Source organism: Eptesicus fuscus, chromosome 21 (genome assembly GCF_027574615.1).
Source record: "Eptesicus fuscus isolate TK198812 chromosome 21, DD_ASM_mEF_20220401, whole genome shotgun sequence".
In the NCBI taxonomy this organism is placed as follows: Eukaryota; Metazoa; Chordata; class Mammalia; order Chiroptera; family Vespertilionidae; genus Eptesicus; species Eptesicus fuscus.
The window spans coordinates 11,820,309-11,833,179 of record NC_072493.1 but is presented as its reverse complement, the minus strand read 5'-3'; the positions used below and the strand labels follow the sequence as shown (position 1 = coordinate 11,833,179).

The window sequence follows — 12,871 nt, the reverse complement described above, 5'->3', positions numbered from 1 at the left end:
CCACGGGCGCTGCTTTAGGGGAAGTGGGGTCTAGGGCTTGAGGATTCTGCCCCGCCCTGCGTACGGCCCCGCCCCCTCGCCCCGCCCCACTCCCGGGCCCACCGCAGCCCTGCGGGGCTCCCGGCCTCGCCCCCGCCCACCGCGCACTCCCTGGCCGGGCTCTCGCCGGGGCGGCCGGTGGCCGCGGAGAGCGGTGCCTGCAGTGCGGGCCGTAGCCGCCAGGGGGCAGCCGCGCCGCTCGGGCCCGACCGCTCTGGGCCGCACTCATCGCTCGTTCCCGGACTCTTCTCCCGCTGCCAGCGGCCACCCTTCCCCGCGCCCAGCGCGGACCCATCGGGCTCCCCGCGCCGCACCCAGCACCTCGGCTCTCCGAGGCCGGACCGAGGCCGCAAGCAGCGCCGCGGGGTGTGAGGCGGACCCAGGAGATGAAATGACAACGTCAACCCTCCAGGTACTCGGCGCGGCCCGGCCGGCGTGCGGAGGCCGAAGGAGGCGCGGCGGGGCCTGCGGACCGGCAGCCGGGCGGGCGGGGGCCTCCTCTGAGCCCCGCCGGCCCGTCGCCGCCCCCGCCGGTTTCTGTGTTTACGGACTCGGAGCCAGGGGCCACCTCCCGTTCGGAACGCCCGGCCCCCTGGCCTGGCCGAGCCCGAGGCCGCGCCGTGCAGCTGGCGCCGCCGTCCCGCCGTGGGCTCAGCCTCACCCGGCGGGGCCTCCTGGCGCCGCCCGGGCAGCTCGGGCCGCGGTCGGCTGCTGGCTCTCCCTCCGCCTCCTCCTCCTCCTGCCTTCCTACCAGCCCCTGCTTCTTCCCTGTCTCCTCCGGTTTCCTCTTCTCGGCCAAGGACCCTTCATTCATTCCCTGGATTGTGCAGGGCGGTGCTGGGTGGCGCCACCTGGATGCAGGACTGACCCACCTTCCAGGTGCCGCCGCCGGTCCTGCTGGGCCGGAAAGCGTAAACATGCTCAGGCCTCAGGCTGGGCTTGAAGGTCCACCCTGCCACCCCTCGCGTGTGACCTTGGGCCGGTTCCGTGATCCTGGGGTCTGAGGAGGGTTGCTGTGGTTAATTCTGGGAAAGCATTCCTGACAGGGTGTCAGCTGCACAGTGAGTGCTCAGTCAGAGAGGATGGACACAGTGCTTGCGGGGAGTTAGTCAAGATTTCATGGAAGAAGTGGCACTTGGCAGGATCACAAAGGTAGCATGCAGATTCCTGGGGGTGGAGGAGGGAGGGCTGCTTCAGGTGGAGGGGCAGTGGGGACAGTGGGTAAACTTCCACCTGCAGGTCCCATCTGCCCAGTGTTTGTAGGGCCTGCAAGCTAAGAATGTTTTTTATTTAAAAAAAAACAACATTTTTTAAAAACAGCTTTACTACAATACAACCCACACCGCACAATTCACCTGTTTAAAGTGTTTTCCGTATATTCACTGTATTGTGCAACCATCACCCCAATCACTTTTAGAGCATCTACATCACCCTGAAGCCAAACCTTCACCCTGTGGCTGTCACTCCCCCTCTCTCTCTCTCCCCTCAGCCCCTGGTAACCACTAATCTACTTCCTGCCCCTATAGATTTGCCTATTCTGGGCATTTTATACAAATGGAAATTATACAGTAATGAAGTCCTTTGCGAGCGGCTTCTTCCAGTGCGGCATAATGTAGGTTTTCGCATTTTCACAAGGCTGAAAGGGTATTTCGTGACACGTGAAAATCATGCAATTCAAATTTCAGTGTCTACAGGTGACGTTTTGTGGGCACACATGCCTGCTCATTGGTGTCTGTATTGTCAGTGGCCGCCTTGGGGCTCCCAGGCAGGCGTGAATCGTTGCCACAGAGATTCTGCAGCCCTTTTCTTTCATCCTCGTCCTTTGCAACACGTGTCACTCGAGCTGAGGCAGGGTTGGCACTTTGGTCTCCTTACCCTCCTGTTATGCAAAACTGTTCCTCTCCAAACTGCAGCTGAGGCCTCCTGCATGCAAAAAACTGGATGCGGGTGCCAGGAGAATCTCAGGTGCCGTAATTGAGTATTAAGAAGGAAGCAAGGGCCCTAACTGGCTTGGCTCAGTGGATAGAGCGTCGGCCTGCGGACTGAGGGGTCTGGGATTCAGTTCCGGTCAAGGGCACATGCCCAGGTTGTGGGCTCCATCCCCAGAAGGGGGTGTGCAGGAGGCAGCCGATCAGTGATTCTCTCTCATCATTGATGTTTCTCTCTCTCTCTTTCCCTCTCCCTTCCTCTCTGAAGTCAATAAAAATATATTTTTTTAAAAAGAGGGGAGCCCTGGGCAGTTAGGCTCAGTGGATGGAGCGTCGGCCTGCGGACTGGAGGGTCCCAGGTTCCATTCTGGTCAAGGGCATGTACCTTGGTTGCGGGCACATCCCCAGTGGGGGTTGTGCAGGAGGCAGCTGACTGATGTTTCTCTCTCATCGATGTTTCTGATTCTTTATCCTTCTCCCTTCCTCTCTGTAAAAAATCAATAAAATATATTTAAAAAAAAAAAAAAAAAAAGAGGGGAGGTAAGGGATGGGCCTGCTCTGCCACGTGGCCTGTCACATGGGGGACAGAGCGGACCTGGAGTGTTGTTCTGAACCCCACCTTCCAAAAGGACAAACCTAAGCAAGAAGGCGTATGGAGCAGTGATTTTCATCTCATGGCACATGTGAACTAATTTCTAAAATTCTGCAGCACACCAAAAAATATAGCATATTTTTTGCTGATATGCCAAAAAAAATTTGATATCATTTTGATTCATTTACACCAGACGGCTATTGTTGTGTTGGCTGTTGTCATGTGTGTGTGTGTGTGTGGAAAAGCAAGCAATTTATTAGCCGCAGCAAAAATATACCTAGGACAGTGACACAAAGAAGGGCATGGAAGAAGCAGGAGAGCCTGGGCTGGGTGCCTTAGCTCACTGGGGAGTCAGAGAAAGGGGGAAAGGGAGCCTCGGAGACAGATTCAGGGGTTAACCCTGGACGCGCTGCCACTGCCCATTGTTCCTCTGGGTGCAGGTCTCCCGGGTCCCATAGAGGTCAGGGGTGGGGAGAGGGAATGGCCTGGGCATGCTCCCTGGAGGGAGAGCGCTGTTGTCATTTTTGTATTTGACCAACTACAAACTAAGAGAAGAGGTCAGTGCTCCTGACTGAATAGCCAGGTATTGCATGTTTTAAGATTCTTTGCAGCACACCTATTGAAAATCATTGGTATAGAGGGGGAAAGTCCAAGGAACTGGGGGTGTTTGTTATGGAGAAGAGGAGTCACCAGGCACAGGACTACCCGTTCATGTCGTTTCTGAAGGGCTGTGATGGGAGAGAGGAGACGAGTGAAGCTTGTGTGTAAGCTACTCATCCAGTCAGAAGGTTCGGGGCTCCTGGCCATTCTCTCTGTTTAGGGAGCGGATGGAGCCGAAGCTTGAGAATGGTAGCTACACTCTCACCTTCCCTCGTCTCTTCACCCCGGCGAGTTCACATCAGCCTGGCTGCGCTGCCCGTCCGTTAGTTTGGTAGGGCTGTCTGTGTCTTTCTTTCTGAGGCTTCCTGCCTTCCGATGGGAAGGGCTGCACAAATGCCTGGGCCCTGCCCCGGCTGGCCAGGAGGGTTATCGTTTGTATGGACGGAACTGTGTGTAACAGCGGGACCCGCCCGCCTGGGGTCTAGTGCTGTATCTTCTGGCGGAGGAGGATTCTGGTAACGCTCCCCGGGTGAAGCCGTGGTTTCCAAAACTGGATTTGTGGGGGTGGGGCAGCGGTCTGAGAGACCCATCGTGCTCCGGGTTCCGTGGAGAGCACAGGCCTGCAGGGTGTGTGAGATGCACACAGACTCCCGCAGAGTTCTCAGAGGGTTCCCCAGGGCGGGGCCCTTCTGTTGGCAGCACCTACGTGCTTATGGGGTAAGCAAGCACTTTCCGTAATGGAGATGCTGGTGGATTGACCCATGTGTACCCGTAGCTTTTCCCTAAGTGTCAGCTTGACGAAACGTCTTCTCTTTCCAGTCTCCAGAAGCAGGTTGGGCCAGTAGATCCTTTTAACTTCATCTCGTAAAACTCCGGTCGATGAAGGGCTTTCCGCGCTGGCTGGCTCCTCTCTGGCCCTCAGGTTTCTGGCCTCCCTGCCGCACAGCACAGGAACCCATCGGTTCCGGGTTCCCCTGTTCCAGGCTCTGAGTCGGGGTCCATGTCTTTCCCCCGAGGCGCGGAATGACCGGACTGTTCACCAGCTTCCACTTGCTCAGAGCAAAGACTGCGGAGGTTGCTCCCGGGGTGCTGAGTGCACTGGGAAGAGGGATGGCGATCTTGTCAACATCCTCTTACGGCCTTTCTAGTTGTTGGAGAAGGAGAGCGGCATAATGGTCTGTGCCTGACTAATTCTCATCAGCGCATTCCTTCTGCCTGGGGCCCGAGGGCTTTCTGGATCCCTTGGGAAGCACTGAGCTCTCTGCTTTGCCTTTCCAGAAAGCCATTGATCTGGTGACAAAAGCCACAGAAGAGGACAAAGCCAAGAATTACGAGGAGGCACTCCGGCTCTACCAGCATGCGGTGGAGTATTTCCTACACGCGATCAAATGTGAGTCCCGCCCGGGCCCTCCCAGGCGCCAGGCCCCTGCGAGAGGAGTGTGGGGGCTCACAGGGCCCCTCCCGTCCCCTTTGCAGATGAGGCACACAGCGACAAGGCCAAGGAGAGCATTCGAGCCAAGTGCATGCAGTACCTAGACCGGGCAGAGAAGCTGAAGGATTATCTACGGAACAAGGAGAAGCACGGCAAGAAGCCAGTCAAAGAGAATCAGAGTGAGAGCAAGGGGTGAGTGCGGAGGAGGGGAGGACCCGGCCGGGCCCACGAGCATGTGCCTGGCCCTGTGTTGCTGTCGCTTTGGGTGCTAATGCAGCCTTGGACTTCCACCGCAGCCCACAGCGGCTTTCGTCAAGCACTTGACAGAATACTGCTGTGTGCACTGCGTCGCTGGGTCCGGGTGGGGAGCCAGCGTGGAGGTTACTAGCCTTGGATTCTGCAGCCAGACTCTTGGGGTATAACCTGGCTCTGCCACTTCCTAGTCTTGTGACCTTGGGCAAGTGCCACGGCCCCCTGTGCCCTCAAGTTCCTCGTCTGTAGGAGGAGGAAGATGATGAGCAAATGAGGTGATGGGGTGAAGCCCTGAGGATAGATGTTGGTGCCCAGTAAAGGTTAAATAAATGTCAGCTGCTGTTGTCATTAGAGTTAACATCTTTATCTGACTTATGAAGCTACAGACTCAGAGATTCAGAGATTGCCAAGGTCACAGAGCTGGAACTTGATGGAGTCTGGACCCACACCCTGATTCCAAAGACAGGGTTCCCTCTGCAGTTTCTCTCCTCACGTCTGTGGTTTGTCCACCATGGAGATTCCGGTTATCTGAGCACAAAGGCCACTGGGGTCCTGGAGGTGAGGGAGGATCCTGGGCAGGAAGTCCTGAGTAGGAGAGTGGTGGGTGCTGTGTTAGCTGTATCCCCAGAGGTGGGAGGCTCTGCTTCCGGGTGGAGAAGGTTGCCTGAGTGAGAGACACACCAAGGAAGGGGCAGAAGGCCAGACATCTCCAAGGGAGCTGCAGAGGTGTGAGGATGGCAATCCCTCCTATCCGGACAGGGATCTGCCAGGGGGTGGGGGGCAGGGACTGTTCCTTTTCCAGGTGCTCCTCTGTAGACTCAAGAAGACTGACCTTGACTTAGCTGGTTTGGCTCAGTGGATAGAGTGTCGGCCTTCGGACTGAAGAGTCCTGGGTTCGATTCCAGTCAAGGGCACATGCCAGGGTTGCAGGCTCGATCCCCATCAGGGGGTGTGCAGGAGGCAGCCGATCAATGATTCTTTCTCATCATTGATGTTTCTCTCTCTCTCCCTCTCCCTTCCTCTCTGAAATCAACAAAAAAAAAAAATTTTTAAAAAAGAAAAAAAAAGACTGACCTCTTCTCCAGGTCAGAGCCACTTGCTGTCTGGTTTCGAGTCCGTATGAGAGGCCAGTGAGGGCTTTAATTACTTGCCTTGCCTGGCTGCTCTGTTTTTCCCTCTTTTTAAAATAATATTTTTATTGATTTCAAAGAGGAAGGAAGAGAGAGAGAGAGAACCATCAATGATAAGAGAGAATCATTGATTGCTGCCTCCTGCACGCCCCCTACTGGGGATAGAGCCCACAATCCGGGCATGTGCCCTGACCGGGAATTGAACCATGACCTCCTGGTTCATAGGTAGATGCTCAAACACTGAGCCGGGCCCTGGCTGCTCTTAAAGTCCAGCCAAAGCATATGTCCCTCACCAGTCTCTAGAAAGAGCGCATGTCTCCATTATTCCCTCAATGAAGAAATGAGGACGGGTCATGAGAGTTTCCTGGAGGACCCGTTGTAGTCCCTGAGTGTGCTCGGGGTACCTGTTCGTGGGTCTCTCCGCCGTTGAGCAGGAAGAGCATCCCTTTACCACTCTGCTGGCAGCAGAGCCTGGCCTCACTCTGGGAGCCTCTTCCCAGCCTCCGGCCCCAGCCTGTCATCTTCTGTCTCCTTTCCCAGCAGTGATAGTGACAGTGAAGGGGATAATCCAGAGAAAAAGAAATTGCAAGAACAACTGATGGGTAAGAGGCTGGAGGCCCCATGCTGTGGGAGCGGGACATGGCGAGGGCCCCCGTGGGTCTGGGCTCTGGATCCAAGGCTCTGCCTCCCTCTGCAGGTGCTGTCATGATGGAGAAGCCCAACATTCGGTGGAGTGACGTGGCCGGGCTGGAGTTGGCCAAGGAGGCCCTCAAAGAAGCTGTCATTTTGCCAATTAAATTCCCACACTTGTTCACAGGTAGGAGTTGAGCCTCTGTAGGCCTGGATGTAAACATATCAGGCTTCTGAGGGAGCAGGCTTGAGGCTCCCGCACTGAAGCTGTCCAGGGGCAGGTGGTGACTCGGCTCCCGTTGCCCTCAGTGGGCGAGGCCTGGCCTTTCGGGGGCTCCCACTCAGGAAAGGCCGAGGCCTGCCCATTGCATTCATCCAGTCCTTGCTTCTCTCTGGTGTTAACACCTTTATACCTGGAACTTCGACTGACGGTCCCAGTGGGCGGGCAGGGTCAGAAACCAGTGCCAGACAGTGTCACTGTGAAGGGCACGGGGTCATGAGCCAGGGCTAAGACAAAGCCTGGCACTTAATGTCGTTCCTTCACCCCTTGGCTCTTAGAATCAGCTGTCCTGTAGAACTCATTTCTGACTGCATTGACAGTGACTGAGGCCCCTCTGCCCCAGTCAGAGGGAAGCTCACTCAGTTTATTCTTTCTTGCAGGCAAGCGTACCCCTTGGCGAGGGATACTGCTCTTTGGACCCCCTGGCACCGGGAAATCCTACCTGGCCAAAGCGGTGGCAACAGAGGCCAACAACTCCACCTTCTTCTCTGTGTCCTCCTCAGACTTGATGTCTAAGTGGTTGGGGGAGAGTGAGAAGTAAGTCAGCACCAGGCCCTCCTCTGCCGGCATCCCCGGCATTCTCTGCGGGTGGTCCAGCTCCCCTGCCCTTGGAGCCGCCTCCCGGAGGAGCTGCTGTTGGGTGTCAGGGAGAAGTAGGCAGCAGAGGGTATCTTGCTGGCTCATCGGGTAGGACACTGATCAAGACACCGAAATCGGGAGGGCACTTGGGAGAGATGGGTCTTCATGAAGGGAAGAGAAGGCACTCCGGCAATTGGGTATCAGGCGGGTATCCTCTGTTGGGGACTTTATGTCGTTAGCGTATTGCCCACCCTGACTCCCATTTAGCAGATGATGACACCGGCTGAGAGGAAGGGAAGTGACTTAAGACAAGTCCAGAGCTAATGGATGGGGAAGGGCGCCAGGCTTGCCCTTCCTCTGGGTGCAGTGCTGCCGGAGGATTTGTCACCACCGTTTTTTTTGAAATCCAAGCATGACTATCGTCTTGACCTCCTCGTGGCAAGGGCAGGAGAAGTGGTGGCCGGGACCCGGGCTGGGCATGCGTGTGAGTGTCCGGGTGCCAACCCCACTCTTCGCCTCCACAGGCTGGTCAAGAACCTGTTTGAGCTGGCCAGGCAGCACAAGCCTTCCATCATCTTCATCGACGAGGTGGATTCCCTCTGCGGCTCCCGCAACGAAAATGAGAGCGAGGCTGCCCGAAGGATCAAAACAGAGTTCTTGGTCCAGATGCAGGGTGCGTGCTGGTCCTGGGTTTCCGCCCTGGGTCTCGGGCCACCTAAAGCCAGCCCAGGCTTCGTGAGTCAGCTGCAGCTGGATCTGATTGTCCTTGGGGTGGAGGGAAGCTCAGAGAAGCAGTTCTCAGTTCCATCTCCTCAGGCCTTCATTTGGAGAGGTCCCTGCGGCCTTCGGCCACCGCCTCCGCCTCTCTGCCCCTCAGCCCTCTGCCCCTCTGCCCTCTCTGCCCCTCTGCCCTCTCTGCCCCTCCGCCTCTCTGCCCCTCCGCCTCTCTGCCCCTCCGCCCTCTCTGCCCCTCCGCCCTCTCCGCCCCTCCGCCCCTCCCGAGGCAGGCAGGGCAGCCGAGCTCTTCGCTGCCGCTAAGCCAGTTGGGGCCCCACCACTGAGGTGGCACAGGGTGGCTCCAGTTCAGGACACAAAGCCCCTGAGGTCCTCCCCGCAGGGTCTGACTGACTGCGGTGCTCGGAGGCAGCATCTGTTTCCCTTTGTCCACAGGAGTGGGGAATAACAACGATGGGACTCTGGTTCTCGGTGCCACAAACATCCCATGGGTGTTGGATTCAGCCATTAGAAGGAGGTGAGTCTTCCCCAGTAGGAGAAGCCAGGGTCATTCTCCGGCCATGGTCAGCGTTGACCGTGGCCGGCAGCCGGGCATGCAGCCTGACCGGTCTCTCGGAGGCTTTTCCGTCTGCATGATGAGCAGCCAGCTCTGTGGGCGCTGTCCCTCCTCAGTAAGATGACTCCTCCATCTGCTCTCAAGTCCAGCCGTGTGCTTGGCTCTCTAGGTTTGAAAAGCGGATTTACATCCCGTTGCCGGAGGAGGCTGCCCGTTCCCAGATGTTCCGGTTGCATCTGGGTAGCACTCCACACAGCCTCACGGACGCCAATATCCAGGAGCTGGCCCGGAAGACAGAGGGCTACTCAGGTGCAGACATCAGCATCATTGTGCGGGACTCCCTCATGCAGCCCGTTAGGAAAGTACAGTCAGCGACACACTTCAAAAAGGTGAGTGAGCCACAAGGCTTGTTTAGAAATTGTCGCGGGAAAGGGGACAGCAGCTTTCTTTGCCAGCTGACACATCTGGGTCTCTGGGAGCACCAAGGGCAAGTGCAAAATGAACCCTTGGGCTGCAGGGCCCGGCCAGGGCTGTCCCTGCTCTCCCCTCCCCTGCAGTTCTTCCTGCTTGACCGTCTCAGATTGTGTGAGCCGAGGGGACAGGGCACCGTGGCCCCGCCGCCAGCACTGTGCTGTGTGTGGCGGGCCCTCCTCGGTGTTTGAAAAGTGGGTGCAGAATCCCACGCCGTGAGGAGGAACCCCGTTCACACGGAAGCTCTCTGTCAAGGGGCTGCCAGGCGTCCTGCTCTGCACCTGGCTCTTTCTAGAAGCTAGGGAGACACTGTAACCGACCACAGCAGACAAAGGCCCTCCTCCAGGAGCCTCTCCTAGAGGGCGAGACAGGGAATCAACAAAACAGACTCATTTCTCAGAGGGCGGCGAGGGGCAAGCTGGAGCAGGGAGGGGAGGTCTGAGATTTGGGGGCAGAGGGGCAGGTTGCACTCTTAAAGGATAAGCCACACTGGGTGACATTCGAGTTGACGAAGGTGAGGGAATGAGCCTTCAGACACTTGGGAGAATGTGCCAATGGAGAGATTTCAGGTGGAAAAACATTTTTGAAGCCACTACGTTGGTGGTGAGATTTGAGTGAATGAGGGAGAGGAAGGTACCAAGGCATTTGGGGCCACACAGTGAGATTCCGGAGGACAGTGGCTGGAGTAGCACGCCATTCACCAGCCTCTCAGTCAGACTTCCAGCCACTGGGACCACTCAGCCTGAGAGTTTTGAAGGAGCCTTTCCCTCCTCAGACTAACGACCTAGAAATCCAGGCATTTGTTCACATCCTGCCCTTACCTTCTCTTCAGGACTCAGAAACCTGAGGTGTCCTGCCCCTTCTCCAAAAGCAGCCAATCAAACTCCTGTTTGCTTTCAGGTCTGTGGCCCTTCCCGCACCAACCCTAACATTATGACCGATGACCTCCTGACCCCATGCTCTCCAGGGGACCCAGGGGCCATGGAGATGACTTGGATGGATGTCCCTAGTGACAAACTCTTAGAGCCTGTGGTTTGCATGGTAAGTGGCCAGCTGGCAGAGAGGACTGCACAGCCCAGAAAATTGAGGGCTTGGGTCCAGGAATAAAAATAAGCTTCTCCCCTTTTCTGTCCTAGGCTGTTGTGGCTCCTAAACAGAGAACGGCCTTTGGGGCTCTGAGTAGCTGGGGCTTCTGCTGTTAGACGCAGTCCTCACTCAGTCCCAGGATGGAAGCCGTAGCATTAGCATTTTATTTTCTTCTGCAAAAATAGTAAAAGCCAACCCCAGCCGGTGTGGCTCAGTGGACAGAGCATTGGCCTGCGGACTGAAAGGTCACAGGCTCCATTCCGGTCAAGGGCATGTACCTCAGTTGCAGGCTCGATCCCCAGCCCCAGTTGGGGTGGGTTCAAGAGGCAACCAATTGATGTGTCTTTCTCACATAGATGTTTCTCTGTCTGTGTCTCTCCCCCTCCCTTCCACTCTCTCTAAAATTCAATGGAAAATATCCTCGGGTGAGGATTTAAAAAAAAAATAGCGAAGGCCCGGTGATATGTCTGCCTCATTCCATGGGTTTGGCTTGTCCTGCACCCAGAAGGAACCAGCAAACGTGTGTCAGCACCGTGTGACCTGATGCAGCTGCACAGGCAGCCTCTCCTGGCTGGTCCTCACCCCTCCTTTCCCGGTGTTGCCCATGGTCTTGCCCGTTCTGCATGGCGGTGTCTGCCTTTGCAGCGGGTGTGGGCGAGCAGTTAGAGCTTCTCATTGAGTTAGATGCGGGAGCTTAGATTCCCTCGGACTGGCAGCAGGCCCATCTGGAAACGACAGAAACTGCCCCAGGAGGAAGAGTATCTCTTCGGGAGGATTTCAGGCAGAAGCCAGGCTGCCAGAGGGAGGTCTGCATTTGGGGCTGGGGCTGACCTCCACCCTGGACTGCGTGGGTCTGTGACGCTGGGAGGCCGAGGACCTGAAGCCCGGCCTCGCCTCAGCCACACGCTCTTGTCTTTGCAGTCGGACATGCTCCGGTCTTTGGCCACCACCCGGCCCACCGTGAATGCAGATGACCTCCTGAAAGTGAAGAAATTCTCAGAGGACTTTGGACAGGAGAGTTAAAAGCTTTTCACTCTGGTGACGGTGAAGGAGGGAGGTTGATGGCGGTAAATTCCTGCACTCCTCATGTCGGTGGCCAGTCAGGGCTCCAGGGCTCGTCCTAAAGTCACTCCATGTCCCCTGTACTGTGTGGCCGCCAGCCAAGGAGCAGGAAGGAAGGGGCTCCCGGCCGCAGAGATGCAGAAGCACATCCGCAGCGGGTGGAATACTGGCTCTTCCTACTTCCTCCTCCTCTTCTGGATGCTCACTCCTTGTCCTGCCACTCCATGTTGTTTTTTAAAGCCTTTTTGTTCCTCTAAATTAATGCTGCTTGGATTTTCGTCTTGTTTATAAATAAAGTTAAAATCACCTGAAGCATCACGGGAACAGCCGAGGAGTAGGGCTGGTGCAGCAGACCTGCGAGCCCCGTGGCCCGTTCCTTTTAGATCCAAGTGTCACTCCTTGTGAACTGAATGGCCGATGCCCTGGATCCCCAGCCCAAGCTCTGCCTGTAAAGGCCAAGAGTAAAGCCAAGCCATTCGCACCCTCCCACGTCGGCATCCCGAGCCCTGTTCCTCCCTGCAGGAGGAGAGGGTCTGTGAACACCAAGCTGTGCGCGTCAGGAGGGAAGGCGGGCAGGCGGGTCTCCCTGCTGCCTCTTCCCTCTGAATGTGAGAACATGAACGCAGCCACCGCCGGGTCCCTGTCCGGGAAGTGGGCTAATAAACCCTTTTCCCTTGAGCCACCTGAGTGAGTGCGTCTTTGACTCTTGGGCTCTTGGAAGGCAATGCTTGCTTCCAGTAGAAAGACCTGGTTTTCTCCGCTGTCTTGTCTTCAGCAGAGTAGGAAGTAGGAATGTTGCCACTGCCACTGTGCCTGGGCCTATACTCAGTCGGGTTCCTGAGACCTTTCTTCCCCCAGGGCCTCAGAAGTGTGGCCAGGGGTGTTGGAGGGACTCGGGCAGTTCTTCCTGTTGTCCAGCCTCCAGATCAGAATCTCAGACTGGGAGGCCTGTGGGCCAGATGTGGTTTGCTCTGCAGCCAGCATTTAAAACTCAAGAGTAGCCGAGACCGGTTTGGCTCAGTGGATGGAGCGTCGGTCTGCGGACTGGAGGGTCCCGGGTTCGATTCCGGTCAGGGGCATGTGCCTTGGTTGCGGGCACATCCCCAGTGGGAGGTGTGCAGGAGGCAGCTGGTCGATGTTTCTCTCTCATCGATGTTTCTGGCTCTCTATCCCTCTCCCTTCCTCTCTGTAGAAAATCAATAAAATATATTTAAAAAAAAAACTCAAGAGTAGACACAAAAATTCAGATTAGGTGATGCTGGGCCTGTGTCCCCAGGAGGCCACCTATCAGCGGCAGCTGAGCAGGGGCAGCCCTATTCAGTTGTGACATGCTGTGCTGTTCACCATCCCCAGGTGGCCTGCTCACACATTGGCATCGTCTGCCTGTCAGACGCCCAAGTCTCCAGAGCGGGCGGCCCTGGGCCTGCTGTCCACGGAGCAGGTGCAGTGATGGCTGTCACACGTTGGCCACGAGATATGGACATGCAGGAAAGGCCTGG

At 56.6% G+C, this 12,871-nt stretch overlaps 1 protein-coding gene across 2 annotated transcripts; it reads left to right on the top strand.

Moving 5' to 3' along the window:
* Window positions 1-261: 261 nt before the first annotated feature.
* On the top strand, window positions 262-12,050 carry VPS4A (vacuolar protein sorting 4 homolog A). Of its 2 annotated transcripts, none has more exons than XM_028143234.2 (11): window positions 262-451; window positions 4,438-4,549; window positions 4,636-4,783; window positions 6,517-6,575; window positions 6,671-6,790; window positions 7,264-7,420; window positions 7,987-8,135; window positions 8,633-8,714; window positions 8,923-9,142; window positions 10,125-10,265; window positions 11,232-12,050. In XM_028143234.2, exons 1-11 carry the CDS (start codon window positions 431-433, stop codon window positions 11,331-11,333), a joined length of 1,311 nt encoding a protein of 436 aa, XP_027999035.1. In that variant the 5' UTR covers window positions 262-430; the 3' UTR covers window positions 11,334-12,050. The 2 variants fall into 2 exon arrangements, with proteins under 2 accessions (XP_027999035.1, XP_008138176.1); XM_008139954.3 differs by having other exon boundaries at window positions 6,514-6,575.
* Window positions 12,051-12,871: the final 821 nt, after the last annotated feature.